This window comes from Homalodisca vitripennis, chromosome 3 (genome assembly GCF_021130785.1).
Source record: "Homalodisca vitripennis isolate AUS2020 chromosome 3, UT_GWSS_2.1, whole genome shotgun sequence".
Classification (NCBI taxonomy): domain Eukaryota; kingdom Metazoa; phylum Arthropoda; class Insecta; order Hemiptera; family Cicadellidae; genus Homalodisca; species Homalodisca vitripennis.
The window spans coordinates 195383278-195401558 of NC_060209.1; the positions used below are offsets into that span (position 1 = coordinate 195383278).

Consider the following 18281-nt stretch of genomic DNA (forward strand, 5'->3'; position numbering starts at 1 on the left):
CAATTTTATCCTTTAGTTTTTCATGTATTTACAGTAAATATTTATTGATTTATTTTAAAACCTTCTAAAATATTTTGTTTGTAAAATATTTAAAAATAGTATTGCTAGTACAATATTTATAGTTATTGCCTACTATTAAATATTTTGTTCCCACAATTTTAAACGTTACATGCTACTACCATTGGATTGAAGTTAGTATTTACACGAACTCGTATATGCTGTGGTGGAGAGAAACTGTACATTCTTCACACTGCTGCTTGGGAATCGTGGAATGTCTTCTCGACCTGTCCACGGCCTTCTTTGGTTGGTAAAACGAGTTCCCGACGTCCCAACTATACCCGGCGTTCCTGTGAGGCTTGTCCACCATCGTGTTCTCTAAACTTAATCTACGTATCTTTGTCGCAAAATCTGATAGCGATTCGATCGCCACTTCGTAGTCAGTGTTCTGCAAGAGGCGGCCGTTGAGGTGGTTACAGGAGCGGGAGATCCTCGGCTTCCGTTCCGCGATGTCGCCCAGCTCCGGTCTCCGCCACCGGTGACTCCAGCTCTTCTCATAAACAGAGTTCATAGTTCGACTTTTGTATTTCCTCAAGTTAGATCTACTTTTACACCTAATTTCGGCGTGTGCAAAGTTGCTCTCGATATGGTCCCTGAAGGCCGTTCCGTTGCAGCGCCTCCTATCCGCGTCGTAGAGCATCTCGCTGCTCTCCAGAGCCTGCAGGATCTCGTCGTACAGACCTCCACACACCTGTCCGCTGTCGCTGTACTCCGACAGGCGTTGGTAGTATTTGGGGGCACTCGGCGGTGAAGAGAGAGAAGGCGTGGAAGAATCCGACTGATAATTGACATTGAAGACACTTGTGTGGGAGGTGGAAGGACCGTCGCTGTCGGTGAAGGCCAGGGTGGAGTGGAGTGGAGGGGCGGGTGGTGTGTAACGCGGTAGATGGTGTGGCAGAGGTGACACCACGTGGTTGGAGGTCTCGATGACGCTAGCGGGTCGCGCCGTCGACAATAGACTCACCACGGACATGCTGGGGCGGCGGGAGAAAGAACAGGACATCGCGCGTCGACGGGACCTCCATTGAACGTCCCAAGGTTCCATCTCCTGAAATAATACGCATGTGAGAAACGAGGATGTTAATGATCATCACTCGAGTTTACTTTTTTTATATACAAATGTCAACAGCAAGCAATTATACCTATAATACAAAAATTAATGTACAACAAGGAGGTGGTTATACCTGTACAACATCAAACAATAAGTAGTATACAATAAGTTGTTTGATGCAAAATACCATGCAACTAATACAAAAAACCACAATTGTAGTTAATCTGACCAGAACGGGAACTAGATTATTGAAAACAACTAATTACTATATATTCACAAGAACGTTTATATGTTCAGCGGGGCTCGAAAAGGTTCGAGGCACGACCTCTCCCATTCTTCAGATTGTCAGAAGAAATCCACGACATAGTACAGTCCGTTGGACAAGCGCTGTACCCGTGCAAGTGGTCTCGACAAGTTCTCGAAACCTGGTTCCAAGCAGAGTTCTAAAGTTTACTACTACCGATAGCTTCGGGCAGACAATTGGAGTTAGTTAAGCAGCATATGGATAAACAAAACATCAGATATCCAGCGTCTTGTTCGCAATCCATAGAATACCATGACATTTGGAAGTAGCTGTACAGGAATGTTCTGATAGCCAAGACGTACCTACCCAACCTCGAAAATGTAGTATGAATGTCTTCTGTCATGATCGATAAAATAGGGTGACCAAACCACACTTGCATACTCAAGAACCCGAAAGATCAATGAGTAGAAAAATGTTGCAATTGCCTGGAGATTAAGCAACTCTCTTGTTTGATCCCGCAATGAAACCTAAAAGCCTATTAAACCTATTACATATGTCAATATGAACATAAAAACAGGGATAATAGATAAAGATCACCCTAAGATCTCTGATAGTGGAAACCCTCTGAAGAGTGGAATTCATGATCTAATAGTCGGACAAGATAAATGTTCCTTTGGCGATGGAACACTAATATGGAACAATGATTAACATCGAATATCATACCGTTCTGGTTGCACGAATCTTGAATAACGTTTCAATTGAGGTCGTGCATAGTCATCAGTAGACGTGACCTCAGTGTTAAGTTTGGCATCTGAATTGTGGAACAGAATATTCGGCGTCAAGTTAGCCACCATGTCATTTATAAATATGTAAAAAAAAATAACGGACCCAAGGTAGAGTCTTCGGATACACCAGATGTTTGGTTGACTTCTAACGACATTACATGTGGTAACCTCACACACACGGATCGGCCATAAAGATTAATAGTGAAACCAGAAAAGCAGTGGTTCCATCACTCCATATCCACGCAATATTGTCTGACAAAGGCTCTAGGTTGATTTTGTCAAAATACCTGGACAAGTCCATTTACATTAAATAAATATGTGTCGCCCTCCCAAAAGCCTGAAAAACTCCTAGAAATTATGCAGATTAGTGGACGAATTTTCTAGCATGAAACGGTACGGGAACGAACTGTCAGCAGTGCTTGAATACGACTTAAGACTGTTAGACTAATCTCTCTCTAGAATCTTCCCCAGAGCTGATGGAGTAACAATTAATCTATAGTTTCTCACGTTTCCATAATCTCCACTCTTAAAAATAGGTTCGAAATATCCGGGCTTAATAATGCCATGAAAGGTTTCTTCTGCTAGATTCATTGAAGAGCTGTTGAAGAATTGTGGCTAGACCGTATCTACAGTGCTTAAGCAGGGATACTGGTACGTCATCCGGACCGAAATATTCCGAATTCGTAGTATAGGAAGCATATAATCTTTTGTGATAGCAATGGACACACCCAACGCATCAACACTATTGTAATCGAGATCAATGTGTCTCAACGATGGAAGAGAGAATACTGTAACAGAATATTGAGCAAGCGTGTTGCACTTATCTTCTTCTTCATCCGGAGCCACCCCACTGTCATTTGTAAGTTGCCAACTCCGAAGTCAAATTTTTCATTCCTTGACGATGCAAAAAAACTCCAGAACGGTTTTTGGATTCGAGTTAGCAACACGACTAATTGTAATGACACTCCAGTGACCAGACCCTACACACTCTCTCTCTTAGTCTGCTGAATTGATACCCATGTGCAATTGAGTTCCCCTGCTTGTTTCGATGATGAGCTGTTCTATTCTCAATCGTAAGCGCGATTAATTCCTTGGAGAACAAAACATGAAAACAAGTTTTTCCACTCTCTTAAGTGGACTGCAAGCCAACAGCACAACTAAGAGGAGAGACAAGGCAGTTGAACTTTTCATTAGTCTCAGTGTTTGGTAGACACAGCGAGATGTCGTAGACACCAAGTATGTTATGTGCAGCTGTTAAATCACATTTCCGAAGATTTGGAACAGTGGATTCAACCATAGTTTATGTTGGCTGAGTAGTCGGAGAAAGATGCAGAGTGCTGGGCGATAAAGATCTGGTTTACTGGAGTATCGATGACCATCTGAACGTTTAAAGATACATCAGTGCAGAACACAGAATCACGGTAGTTCCAGATGTGATTTAACTGATGAAGTTGGCATGATGAGGTAGCATCTTCAAATCCCTCGATGGCACATCTGTTGGCTGTGCCGAATGGTAGGATTTGAGAATCATCCAGATAATGCATAATCGGCCAGATGATGCTCAAACCTTCAACTGAGTTAAAGGAATATATGAACCGTTCAATATAAGTTTCTAGTGACAACCAAGCTCAAGACGGACTGAGATAGATTCTAGATATTTGGAGTAATACTTTTGAAACGCCCTCACCTAATGATTTATTACTTCGGATGATGAGATTTCTGTTTTTTCTATACACTGTAAATTATTGACACCTAGAAATTCTGAGATCGATACATCAGGAGTCAGTTATTTGAAGATGGAGGGATTGTGAAGGAAACAGGATGGTCTTGTTGCCTTCCAATGGGTATTGAGGATCATATGTTTATTTTTGGGAGAGATCCTTTTTTCGTTCTCCAGGTGCCATGTGTACCTATGTTTCTGGCTCTTGCCATTCTACTCTGGCACTTGTCCATTTTGTTGTCAAGGATTTTATCAAAATTGTTTTTCAATTTGTCTAGTATATACAGTGGAGTACCGCTAATCCGAACACGTGTAATCCGAACGTCGGTTAATCCGAACAGGTCCAGGAGGAATTATTTATAACGATAATGAACAGTTATAGGAACTAATTACATAAAAAATGAAAATGGGTGCATCATTTCGTACATAATCAAAGAAAACTTTAATTAAATAGACATACAGTATTTTATTAAGACAAATTGTGTACGGTACAGTACATAAATAATGAAGTTAAATACAGTACCAAATTGAAACTTATAGGTTAAGTATGAGATAAGTTACTGTATTAAGAAGTGAAATCAAACAAAAATTGGACGTACAGTACTGATATTATTATTGAGTACAATATTAATTTTTAAAAGACGTAAATTCAGTTATTGTCTTCTGTCTCATTGAAGAGAGTCTATTGGATGACGCGTAGTTTCGTTCAACTATTGAACGCGTGGAACCGTACAATATCCAGTACGCTCACATTGCACATTGCAATAGAACTCTCACACTAAATACAGTAAATGTGCTTAGTATTCGCAAACACGTTTATTTGTCAAGAAATACAATGCAACAGTCAGAAAATATGTTTTAATAAACAATGTTGATAATTCTACAATAAAATAGACCCATCTCAAGTTTAAAACCGTATTTTTCTGTAATTCTGGCTAATCCGAACAATCACATAATCCGAACAGGGCTCGGTCCCAATTAGGTCGGATTAACGGGACTCTACTGTACTCGCAAAATCGGCGCAGGCAGAAATTACTAGTGTATTATTCCCAGTTTCCTCAGGATTAATGGAGAAGATGACAGGGAAATTTCACACAGTCTTTGGCTATCTCCAAGACTGAAACAAATTCTTCTTCCAGTTATTTTTTTATAGAAGAAAAATATAAAAAGTCATAATTCTTCCCTGCTTGTCCTCGGTCTGACAAATTATTGTAAAATACTTTTCTTTAAGTCAGTCTTCAATATTGTAGAGGGTGTCTATTGGAGAAAGTTTCCGGGGTCGATTCTTTGTTCTATATTAAAAAGGAAAACACTCGTACGTGTTAAAGGGTTCTATCGTAGCTTGAGAAGCCTGAAATGCTTTTCTAACTTGAAGAGAAACACTGAATTTATTTTGTACCAGTTATTTGTGTGGTTTAGAGGTTCTCAAGCTGTAGTTTGGAGACTTGTAATGTGTTTTTTTGTATTGAAATTTCTATGGATCTAATTTTATTTTATAAGTGCTGTTTAATTAGTAGTGGCTGGATTTGTGTGCTTAAAGAAGAAATACGAACGTAAGAGTCTGTGGTTTTGTTTGTTGGTTGAGTACCTCTGGCCTCAGTTTCAAGTTGTTTCATCAAGAGTTTGATTAATTTTTATCGTCATACGTTATTTGACTTTCTAGTCCTCAAATTGCTTAAAAATAGATTTAAAGTTGTTGGATTTGATTGATGTCATGTTTTCAAAATATTGTCCTATTTCTTCGGAATGCAAATTTTCCTTTTGCAACTGATTTTTCCATTCCTTTACATTTCGGTAAAGCTTTTCATTTTGAACTAGATATTTTTTATCCTCTCCCCTCATATGCTCCAGCTTTGCATCCTTGATTTCAACTTCGATTTAAGTATAGTATCTTGCTGAGTTAAAAGTTATTTTATAAGCAGCATGCTACCAATTTTAGTATATATTTCTAATTTATATTCTTGAAGGTTGTGTTGTGGGAGTGTCGATGGCCGAGCGATCTAAGACATTAAACTTGAGTCTGAGTTAGAGATAGCGGAGGTTCAAATCCTGACTGCGACCGTTGCACTTTTTATCAGTACTATATCGAACTTGTACTTTATTGACTCTCCATTTTATTATGTTTGATAAGATCCTCGCACAGGCCATTGGACGGGCAGAATAAGTCTTAAAAGTAGATCTGCCTCACCTAAAAAAATAAAAAAAAAAAAAATTTTCCATTAAGCTGGATTTTAACTTCTCAATAGAATTTCATTGGAAATTGTTTCCTTGTAAACTAACTAGGGATACTGTAAGTGATGAAGCTTAAGGTCAAATTCAACCGCAGGTTCTTCAGTTTGGATTAAATTTGTATTAGTTTATTCTGTATTGCCATTTATTTTGCATGGTGATTTGGTTGTTTGTCTAGTTCAGCTTCTACTGAAGACTTGTTAAATTTTTCTGTTTCTAAAATTACCAATTAAAATTGTTTGTTTCTGAGTACAAGCAGATGTCATGTCATATAGCAGAGTGAGCCGAGGAAATAGTGGTACGTTAAAACAAACCAATGGCTAATATCCTTTAATATCATTGAAATCATCAGCATCCCACATTAATATGATAAGGTGTCGAGTTAAGGGCACCACAGTGATTAATGCACAATCTACGTGCCTGACCATAACTATAAAAATATGCAACATTTCATGCACAAATTAACAGGCTTGCTTAACTAAGATATACAGTGAGAGTTTTTAGTTATCTGTGCAATACAAAAACATATAGAAGATAACCACTCTATCATAAAAATATTAATCTTGCAAATACAATAAGCCATAGCCAGAAAATACCAATGGTAATTGTTCAAGAGAAACGTATATCCTGATAGGTCTAATAAAACATAGATACAATGACTAGAGCCTCTAGCGAAAGTGAAGAAGGACGATCACAATTCAAAACTTTACTACATGCACAATCAGCCTAGATAACTCTACTAAGGTCTTTAATTTAATTGAAACATGCACATCAAATAAAAATATATGACATCTCACACTGAGAGACTTCCTCTTGCGCAACTCTCGAAGCAGATGAGAGAACTCTGCTCTGAGCCTGTGTAATCGCTCAGTCTCGTGTGTGGTCGCATCACTGTGAGAGCGACTCAGCCTCTCCACCTCGCCTTGTACCAGCGACAGTCGACTAGCCAGCTGTCAACAGTGAAATATATTAGTTCCCACACTGAGAGACTTCTTCTTGTGCAACACTATCAGCAGACAGGAGAACTCTGCTCTGAGCCTGTGTAATCGCTCAGTCTCGTGTGTGGTCGCATCACTGTGAGAGCGACTCAGCCTCTCCACCTCGCCTTGTACCAGCGTCAGTCGACTAGCCAGCTGTCAACAGTAAAATATATAAGGTTCTCAAAATGGATCTCAAAATTGGCCTCTCAATCTATAACAGTCGGATGAGCTGCATCCATTGTTTGGTCCATTACTTACACTGAAGACAAGTATTTAGTGTATTGGGAATATTTTTTATTCCTGAGAAATTTGGAAATATTTTCTAAACTCTCCTCAGAGATTTTTTCAATTAGGGGAATTAGTTTTTCTTTTGGTTTATAATAATGTACGTACTAATTTCACCAACAGAAGAAATTATTCTTTCAACTTATATTGAATAAATTATTTATTTTCCTTAGACGATTTACCACCAGAGTGGTGACTATTGCATAATGAATTAACGTCAGAACATTCGTTTTCATTCTCAACACCTTAATCGTATGTGTCATATGGAGCATGTATGAATCTCGCATATGTTGTAAGACCTTCGTCATCTAAACCACTGATCTCAGAGTGTGTTGTGATGTACAAATTAGATCCTGCAAATACATTTTGAAACATGTTATAATTTCATAATATTTAAGTATATTAAAATAATAAATGATACTTAAGTGTGTGTGTAATATAACATAAAAATTCGGAATGAATTGATTTTATTTTATGCTAAATGGAAACATATAAATTATAATTAATTGATATTTAAAAATCCATCTTTGGCACATCATGATAACAAGGCTTCATACATACGTTTTTAATTAAATAAATACAATTGTCTTCATTAGTAGAGGTTTGATCAAAGTACAAACTCTGCTTTTCATGACAACCTGCTGTCAAAGTATACGAAATTCATTGCACATAAATTACAAAATAATAAAAATACGAGTAACGTGTATCACTTAAACATCCCTGCAACACTTTTCTTAAATTCTAAGAAGCTGAGGTTTTTATTGCAGAGGGCAGAGCATTATTTTCTTTTGGTCCAAAGTGTCTAAATACCTTTTCACTGTTTCTAAACTCGTTCGTGGTAGGTGTAATAGACAATTCTGTCGAGTACAGCGTTGACTCACCTCATGCATAAAAACCAGCTTTCTCCTAAGATATTATGGCCTTCCCGTCTGAATAACCTTATGAATCAGCTTAACGGTTTGAAGATGGGAGCAACCCTCCACCAACATCGCCCCAGCACTTAATCGGTAATCGCTTATACAATCAAACTTCTTCAAACTGGAAACAAATCTCAATGTCATATTCTGCAAACTGATGCGAACCATCACATTTTCCCGTGTTAAACAAAAAGTAATGGTTGGAAGAGTATTAGGTCATTAATGGGAAATTTGTTGATCTCATAATTTCTAATTTAGAAAAGACTGGAAGAATTATGCTTAGCTTAGATATAAATTTCAACTTGGTAGTAATACTTTCACACATGGATTTCTCATCGTATATGAATTCGAGTTGGCAATCAAGAGTGACTGATACTATAATTAATTGATATTTAAATTCCACCGTTGGCACATCTTGATAACAAGGCTTCATACATACGTTTTTAATTAAATAAATACAATTGTCTTCATTAGTAGAGCGTTGATCAAAGTACCAACAAATTTTATTTATTATGTTATACGCTAAGGATCTTTTATTATTTTAATAAACTTAAATATTATGAAATTATAATACTTTTTCTATATATATTAGTAGGATATTTTAATTAGGACATCGCACAACTTTGAGATGAAGGTTTAGGTGACGAGTATCCTATATCTGCGAGAAACACATGATCAGTATGATACATATTAATCGGTTGTTGAGAATGAAGATAAGACATATGTAGGTGACTCATTCCACATAAATGTTTATGTATATGAGAGTGTAAAAAAGTCTTTGGATGGCTAATCGGGAAAGTGAAGTGTTGAAGACGGTAAGCCTTTGGCACCATGCAATATTTTGAAGGTTCTTGGCGTCACTCTTGATTGCCAACTCGAATTCATATACGATGAGAAATCCATGTGTGAAAATATTACTACCAAGTTGAAATTTATATCTAAGCTAAGCATAATTCTTCCAGTCCCTTCTAATTTAGAAATTATGAGATCAACAAATTTCCCATTAATGACCTATGCTCTTCCAACCATTCATTACTTTTTGTTTAACACGGGAAAATGTGATGGTTCGCATCAGTTTGCAGAATATGACATTGAGATTTGTTTCCAGTTTGAGGAAGTTTGGTTACATAAGCAATTACCGATTAAGTGCTGGGGCGATGTTGGTGGAGGGTTGCTCCCATCTTCAAACCGTTAAGCTGATTCATAAGGTTCTTCAGACGGGAAGGCCATAATAACTTAGGAGAAAGCTGGTTTTTAGGCATGAGGTGAGTCAACGCTGTACTCGACAGAATGGTCTATAACACCTACCACGAACGAGTTTAGAAACAGTGAAAGGGTATTTAGACACTTTGGACCAAAAGAAAATAATGCTCTGCCCTCTGCAATAAAAACCTTAGCTTCTTAGAATTTAAGAAAAGTGTTGCAGGGATGTTTAAGTGATACATGTTACTCGTATTTTTATTATTTTGTTATTTATGTGTATTAAATAAAAATATCTTGCATATACATATGAAAATATATTATGATGTTTACAATATTAAAGTTAATAAATATAATAAAAAATCCTTAGTGTATAACAAAAAAATCAGAATAAATTAATTTTCATTAATTGATAAATAGTAACTGTTACTATAATTAATTGATATTTAAATTCCACCGTTGGCACATCTTGATAACAAGGCTTTATAAATACCTTGTTTCTTCAAGTTACTATTGCACTAAGTGATGCTTGTTTAGATGGGCAGCGTGTATGATTAGTTCAGTCGGTGCTTTTTTAGTTATTTTTTCGGCAAATGGAATAGTTACATAACGCATCGCTTCTTGGGCAGTTCTATAAAGAATCTTTCAAAGCTGCAGGCGTACCTTCTCTGTATCTGTGTCGTGAGCAACGTTCACACAATCGGCTTCTCAGTTCATGGCATTCTTATGAGTTGAATACTGTTTTTGGTCTTTTGGATTTTGTCTCCATCGATGACACGTCGTCTCACCTGGGGAATAGTTTGTCTTCCTGACGATTGGGCAGCATGTGCCAATAGATCCATACTAATATCATCAACAGATGGAATTTCATGTCAGGAGCTTTATCACCTTTTGTAGAACAAGATTTCTTCTTTTTCCTGTTTTCCTTAGATGCTTTTATGCCAGAGCGGTACCCATTGTAGAATGCAACAACGTCAGATGTCTTTGTCCTCATTCTCAACATCCGAATTTTATGTATCGTACTGAGCATGTATGTATCTCGCAGACCGTCGTCTCCTAAACCATTGATCTCAAAATGTGTTGCTATGTTTAAATAAAAATATCTTGCATATCAATATAAAAATGTATTATGATGTTTACAATATTAAAGTTAATAAATATAATAAAAGATCCTTATTGTATAACAAATAACATCGAAACAAATAATTTTAATTCTTTGATAAATGGAAACTGATAAAAATCATAATTAATTGATATTTAAAGTACATATTTGACACTTCTTAATACCACGGCTTCATACGTTCGTTTTTGTTTGAAGTTACTGGCGCACTAACGTTTGGTGGCAGTGTATATGATTTGTTCAGGTTGTGCTTTGAAGCTATTTGTTCGGGAGATAGAGTAGTAGCACAAGAACTGACGTGTTGGGCACTTCCATAAAGGATGTTTCAAAGCGGTTATGCCTTTATCAATCATTGTTTCTCAACTAAGAGTCACAGAATCGGTTTTTCAGTTCAAGACATTCTGATGAGCAGCATAATGTTTTCATGGTCAATTTTTTTTTGGATTTTGCCTACATTGATGGCTTGTAGAGGCCATCTGGGGAATATATTGACTCCCTGACGAATGGGCAACATTTGCCACAAGATACGTAGTAATATCATTAACAGATGGAATTTATCTTTTGTAATGATGGCATTTCTCTTTCTTCATGACCTTTTCATTTTTATTTTCCTCAGATGATTTACCGCAATAGAGGTATTTATTTATGTGATAATGAATTACCGTCCATATGTCTTGTCTCAATTCTTATAACTTATATCGTATGTATCACATGGTGTCTGTACGTATCTCGCAGAGCCAGGATCTTTGTCAACTAAACCATTGATGAAGAGTGTGTTACAATACACCTTATTAAAATATACCACTCACACAGGTAAAAATGTATCACATGGTGTCTGTACGTATCTCGCAGAGCCAAGGACCTTTGTCAACTAAACTATTGATGAAGAGTGTGTTACAATGCCCTTATTAAAATATTACCACTCACACAGGTAAAAATGTATCATAATGTTTACCATATTAAAGTTTGATAAAATAATAAAAGATCTTCAGGGTAAATTGGAAAACATTGCTTTAATTTGATGCTATATACAAAACTGATAAAATACTACAATTAATTGATGTCTGCAATATATTTTGGCTCAACATGATAACAAGACTTTATACACACGTTTTCGATTATAGTTAGTGGGCGCACTATTAATAACTGTTTAGTTGGGCTGTACATGTGACTTGTACAACCGGTGCTTTGTAGTTGTTTGTCAGGCAGATAGAATATTTGTTTAAAGTCCTCACGTGGTAAGCTGTTCCATTAAGGAGTTTCAAAGCGACGGCCAAACCTTTCTCTATATTGTTTGTTAAGCAAGGTTCATAACATTGTGATGTGCAGCATACTCTGTTTGGTCTCTTTGGAACGCGAGTTTGGTTCGATATGTCCCAAAACAATAAGGGCAAGCCTAGTAAGAGAAGTGGTCATTGTATATGTCAATCTTCTCTTTTTATTTTTATTTATAGACGACATTGAACTTGGGCTTCCGAGTTAAATTATCTTTGACCAGTGTACTGAACCATCGTTGCACTTGAACACGAATATCACTCCCTCGGCCGTTCTCATCGATGTGAGTAAAGTTGTTGACGTCGTCTGGGTATTAGGAACATCTGTATATGTTGGATCACACTCATATTTCCATTTTACGCCACTAAACGTACCAAAGTAATAACTAAGGGCAGTGCTTGTTGCGTAGGTATCTAATGCAAGGTTGTTCTGCGCAGTCGCTGTTTTGACCTCCATAGCACTTTTACTGCTTCACCGATTTCCTTCAATAGCGTCTGATTATATTTCGCCCTTCTACTAGGCTTTTTCCTTGCCAGTTCTTCGTCATACTCATTTCGATGTGTGTATCATTATATTTTAAGTAAGCTATATCATGAGGTTGAAAAATATCATCGAAGGAGTTTATACTCTTATAGTCCCTAGCTATGCGTAATGGTCTAATATTGAAGAGACTGGGAGAATTAAGCTTAGCTTAGATATAACTTTCAAAACTTGGTACTAACATTTTTACATATAGATTTCACGTGGTATATGAATTCGAGTTGGCAATCAAGAGTGACGCCAAGAACCTTCAAAAGTATTTCATGGTGTAAAAAGGCTTTTCGTCTTCAACACTTCACTTTCCCGATTGGATACCAAAGACCTCTTTACACTATCATATACATAAAACATTTATGTTTAACTAGCTGTTCCCCACGGCTTCGCACGCTTTTTGTAAGCTTTGATCGTGTATGAGCACTTCTGGTTCAAGTGAATTATATTGTCAACGCCGATGTAGAGTTTACCTTGTTGACACTATCAAGGAAATCTGCCAAAATGTATGTTTATAGCCATTGTACACGTGCATGTACTTAATAATAAAGTGGTCTAACATTCAAGCTATAAGGCTAAACAGAAATTCATTTGAAAGACAAATATCCATAAAAACTTAGCGCCTTCACATAGTGTGTGGTTATTATACACAACTATCTCGTAATTTGTAGTTTACAATGTGCAGGCGCTTTGATAATTATATATTTTGCAGCGCCTCCTGGTGGTGGGAGTTACTTTAATGGGTATAGCATATAAACCTTCTACGTGGAAAAATACATATACATATAATTTTTCATAATGATCGGTCAAATAGTTTCTGAGTCTATAAAGGACAAACACACAAACATTCATTTTTTATATATATAGATGAGTCATCGTCATATGTCTTCATTGTCAACAACCGACTAATATGTATCATATTGATTCATGTGTTTCTCGCAGATATAGGATACTCGTCACCTAAACCTTCATCTCAAAGTTTTGCGATGTCCTAATTAAAATATCCTACTAATATGTATAAAAAGTATTATAAATTTACAACATTTAAGTTTATTAAAATAATAAAAGATCCTTAGTGTATAACATAACAAATAAAATCGGGATAAATTCATTTTTATTCACACGAAATTGAAACTAAAAAAATAATTAATTACTATTTAAAATCTACTCTTATATTTGGCGCATGTTGATAACAAGGCGTTATATAATTACGTTACTAATCCAAGTTTATTAGCGCATTAAGTGAAACTCTCCAAGTGAGCAGTGTATGTGATTTGTTCAGCGCGGGCTTTGTAGCTAATTGTTCAGCAGAATAGAAATACTTACATATCGTCTTACAAGGTGGGCAGTTGTATAAAGGATTTTCCTGAGTGGCAGCCATGCCCTTCTCTCTATCTATTTCTCAACCAAGGGTCACGGAATCGGCTTCTCAGTTTAAGATATTCTGACGAGCAGCATGCTGTTTATGGTCTTTTGGATTTTGCCTACATTGGCGACATGTAGTAAGTACTACCTGGGATATATTATGTCTTCCTGACGAATGGATAATATTAGACACAAGATGTACTAATTTCATCAACAGAGGGAATTTTCTCCTTCTTAATCACCATTTTTAGAACAAGGAGTATTTAATCTTTTAATTTATTTAAATAATTTACCGCCATACATGTATCCATTGTAGAATGAATCTTTGTCAGATGTTTTGTCTCAGTTCTCAACACCTGAGTCGTATGTATCACATGGAGCATGTATGTATCTCGCAGGTTTAGGACCACCGTCTCCTAAACCATTAACCTCAGATGTGTTTGTGATGTTTAAATAAAAATATCTTGCATATACATATCAAAATATATTATGATGATTACAATATTAAAGTTAATAATATAATAAAAGATCCTTAGTGTAATAACAAATAAAATCAGAATAAATTAATTTCATTAATTGATAAAAAGTAACTGATACTATAATTAATTGATATTTAAAATTCCATCGTTGGCAACATCTTGATAACAAGGCTTTATAAATACCTTGTTTCTTCAAGTTACTAGTTGCACTAAGTGATGATTGTTTAGATGGGCAGCGTATATGATTAGTTTAGTCGGTGGTTTTTTAGTTATTGTTTCGGCAAATGGAATAGTTACATAAGGCATCTCTTCTTGGGCTGTTCTATAAAGAATCTTTCAAAGCTGCAGGCGTACCTTCTCTGTATCTGTGTCTTGAGCAACGTTCACACCAAATCGGCTTCTCAGTTCATGGTATTCTTATGAATTGAATACTGTTTTTGGTCTTTTGTATTTTGTCTCCACCGATGACACGTTGTCTCACCTGTGGGAGTAGTTTGTCTTCCTGACGATTGGGCAGCATGTGCCAATAGATCCATACTAATATCATCAACAGATGGAATTTCATGTCAGGAGGTTTATCCACCTTTTGTAGAACAAGATTTCTTCTTTTTTCCAGTTTTCCTTAGATGCTTTTATGCCAGAGCGGTACCCATTGTAGAATGCAGCAACGTCAGATGTCTTTTCCTCATTCTCATACATCCGATTTTTATGTATCTTACTGAGCATGTATGTATCTCGCAGACCATCGTCTCCTAAAACCATTGATCTCAAAATGTGTTGCGATGTCTAAATAAAAATATCTTGCATATCAATATAAAAATGTATTATGAAAAAATATTTTTAATTCTTTGATAAATGGAAACTGATAAAAAAATCATAATTAATTGATATTTAAATTACATCTTTTGACACTTCTTAATACCACGGCTTTATACGTTCGTTTTTGTTTGAAGTTACTGGCGCACTAACTTTTGGTGGCAGTGTATATGATTTGTTCAGGTTGTGCTTTGAAGCTATTTGTTCTGGAGATAGAGTAGTAGCACAAGAACTGACGTGTTGGGCACTTCCATAAAGGATGTTTCAAAGCGGTTATGCTTTTATCAATATTTGTTTCTCAACTAAGAGTCACAGAATCGGCTTTTCAGTTCATAGTATTCTGATGAGCAGCATGTTGTTCATGGTCATTTGGATTTTGCCTACATTGATGGCTTGTAGTGCCATCTGGGGATGATATTGTCTCCCTGACGAATGGGCAACATTTGCCACAAGATACGTAGTAATATCATTAACAGATGGAATTTCTTTTTTATTCATGACCTGTTTATTTGATTTTCCTCAAATGATTTACCGTAATAGAGTTATTTATTGTGTAATGAATTACCGTCATATGTCTTGTCTTAATTCTTAAAACTTATATCGTATGTAGTACATGGTGTATGTACGTATCTCGCAGAGCCAGGACCTTTGTCAACTAAACCATTGATGAAGATTGTGTTACAATGCCCTTATTAAAATATACCACTCACACAGGTAAAAATGTATCATAATGTTTACCATATTAAAGTTTGATAAAATAATAAAAGATCTTCAGGGTAAATTGGAAAACATTGCTTTAAATTGATGCTATACACAAACTGATAAAGTAGGCTAGTACAATAAATTAATTTTTGCAAACTATTTTGGCACATGATAACAAGACTTTATACACACGTTTTCGATTATAGTTAGTGGCGCACTATTAATAACTGTTTAGTTGGGCTGCGTATGTGACTTGTACAACCGGTGCTTTGTAGTTATTTGTCAGGCAGATAGAATATTTGTATAAGGCCTTACATGGTAAGCTGTTCCATTAAGGAGTTTTCAAAGCGACAGCTATACCTTTCTCTATATTTGTTTCTTAAGCAAGGTTCTTAACATTCTGATGTGCAGCATACTCTGTTTGGTCTCTTGGCTTTTCCATACATTGATGACAAATAGTAACACCTGGAATATTTTGTACTCTTGACAAATAGTCAGTGTTTGTTATAAGATACTCACTAATTTCATCAACAGAAGAAATTAATCTTTCTTGTGGTTTATTACCTTTTAAAGAATAAGATATTTTCATTTTATATTTTCTTTAGTCGATGTACCACCAGGGGGGTATTAATCTTGCAATGAATCTCTCTTAGTTGATTTGTCTTCATTCTTTTACATCTGAACTGTATGTATCATATGGAGCATGTATGTATCTCGCAGATATATAGACTCTTCATAACAAATTTTGTTATATGGCGTTTGTGATGGAAGCCGAGTTTGGTTCCATATTTCCCAAAATAATAAGAGCAAGCCTAGTAAGAGAGGTGGTCATTGTATATGTCAATCTTCTCTTTTTATTTTTATTTATAGTCGACATTGAACTTGGGTTTCCGAATTAGAGTATCTGTGACTGTTCACTGAACTGCCGTTGAATTTGGACACGAATATCACTCCTTCGGCGTGGTGGTTATTGTATATGCCATTCTTCCCTTTTTACTTTTTTTGTATAGTAAACATTGAACTTGGGCTTCTGAGTTAGATTATCTTTGACAGTTTACTGAACCATCGTTGCACTTGAACACGAATATCACTCCTTCGGCGTGGTTATTGTATATGCCATTCTTCCCTTTTTACTTTTTTTGTATAGTAAACATTGAACTTGGGCTTCCGAGTTAGATTATCTTTGACAGTTTACTGAACCATCGTTGCACTTGAACACGAATATCACTCCTTCGGCGTGGTTATTGTATATGCCATTCTTCCCTTTTTACTTTTTTTGTATAGTAAACATTGAACTTGGGCTTCCGAGTTAGATTATCTTTGACAGTTTACTGAACCATCGTTGCACTTGAACACGAATATCACTCCTTCGGCGTGGTTATTGTATATGCCATTCTTCCCTTTTTACTTTTTTTGTATAGTAAACATTGAACTTGGGCTTCCGAATTAGAGTATCTGTGACTGTTCACTGAACTGCCGTTGCATTTGCACACGAATCTCACTCCTATGGGTGTCTTCATTGACGTAAGTTGTTGACAGCGTGTGGGCATTAGAAACATGTATATGTTGGATCACTCTCTCATCCTCTATTTATACCACTAAACGTGTTAAACGTCTTCTAAAAGTAATAAATATGGCCAGTGCTTCTTGCACAGGTGTCTAATCCGAGTTAGTCTGCGCAGACGCTGTTGTGACTTCCATAGCACTGTTACTGCTAGTGCTTCATCCCGTTTCCCTTTATTAGCGTCTGATTTCTTCGCCTTCTACCAGGATTTTCTTGCCAATTCTTTGTCAGCCTCATGTCGATGTTTGTATTATTATATTCTTAGTAAGCTATATCATGAGGGTGACAAAACTCGTCAAAGGAGTGTATACCCTTATTGTCTCTAGCTACGCGTAAGGGTAGGATTTGTTAGTTGTATGAACTTTTCAATTGAAGGGGTGATGTTTCAATTGGATGATTTATTACAGTACCAATATAGGGCACTGTGCTTTTTAGATCACTGGTCACTATACCTCAACCTCATATCGTTTAAGTCTGCTTGATTTAACCTCGTGATTCGCGATTTATGTAACATTTCAAATAAAATAAAAGTACCTTCTTTCGAGCGTTTCGCTGTACGAGCGGTTTTTGAAACAACTCAATTCTTCTAAAACTAATTACAATTAATTGATATAAACTTAAATCATATAAAAATACTAACCTAATTGTTAATTACCAACATTTCTCTTACTTTGACTTGAAAGGCAGTCTCCTTGAGTGATTTTAGATCACAAAGGAGGGAGTTGTACAACTTGGGGAAAGAGTAAGAAAAACCTCCCCTCCCTATCTCAAGCCTCACTCAAAACAGTCGAAAAATAGTAAAGATGGCCAGTGTTTGTTGCGCAGGTGTCTCCCCTATTTGGCGTGCGCAAATGCTGTTCTTCATACATACTGTAACCGTTGTAGTTTCTTGGTTTTCTTACACAGGAGTCTGGTAATCACGCCTTCTTCTTGGATTTTCATACAAATTCTTAGTCAGCCT

The 18281-nt window shown here is 36.3% G+C and overlaps 1 protein-coding gene across 1 annotated transcript in view; it reads right to left on the reverse strand.

The window, feature by feature from the left end:
- Window positions 1–18281, reverse strand: part of LOC124357977 — a 75936-nt gene that overhangs the window by 9062 nt on the left and 48593 nt on the right. Inside the window, exons 8-9 of the mRNA XM_046810148.1 lie at window positions 6884–7036; window positions 204–1105 (exon numbers count right to left, since the gene is read on the reverse strand). Coding sequence (XP_046666104.1) covers window positions 204–1105; window positions 6884–7036 — 1055 coding nt within the window. The remainder of the gene's footprint in view (window positions 1–203; window positions 1106–6883; window positions 7037–18281) is intronic.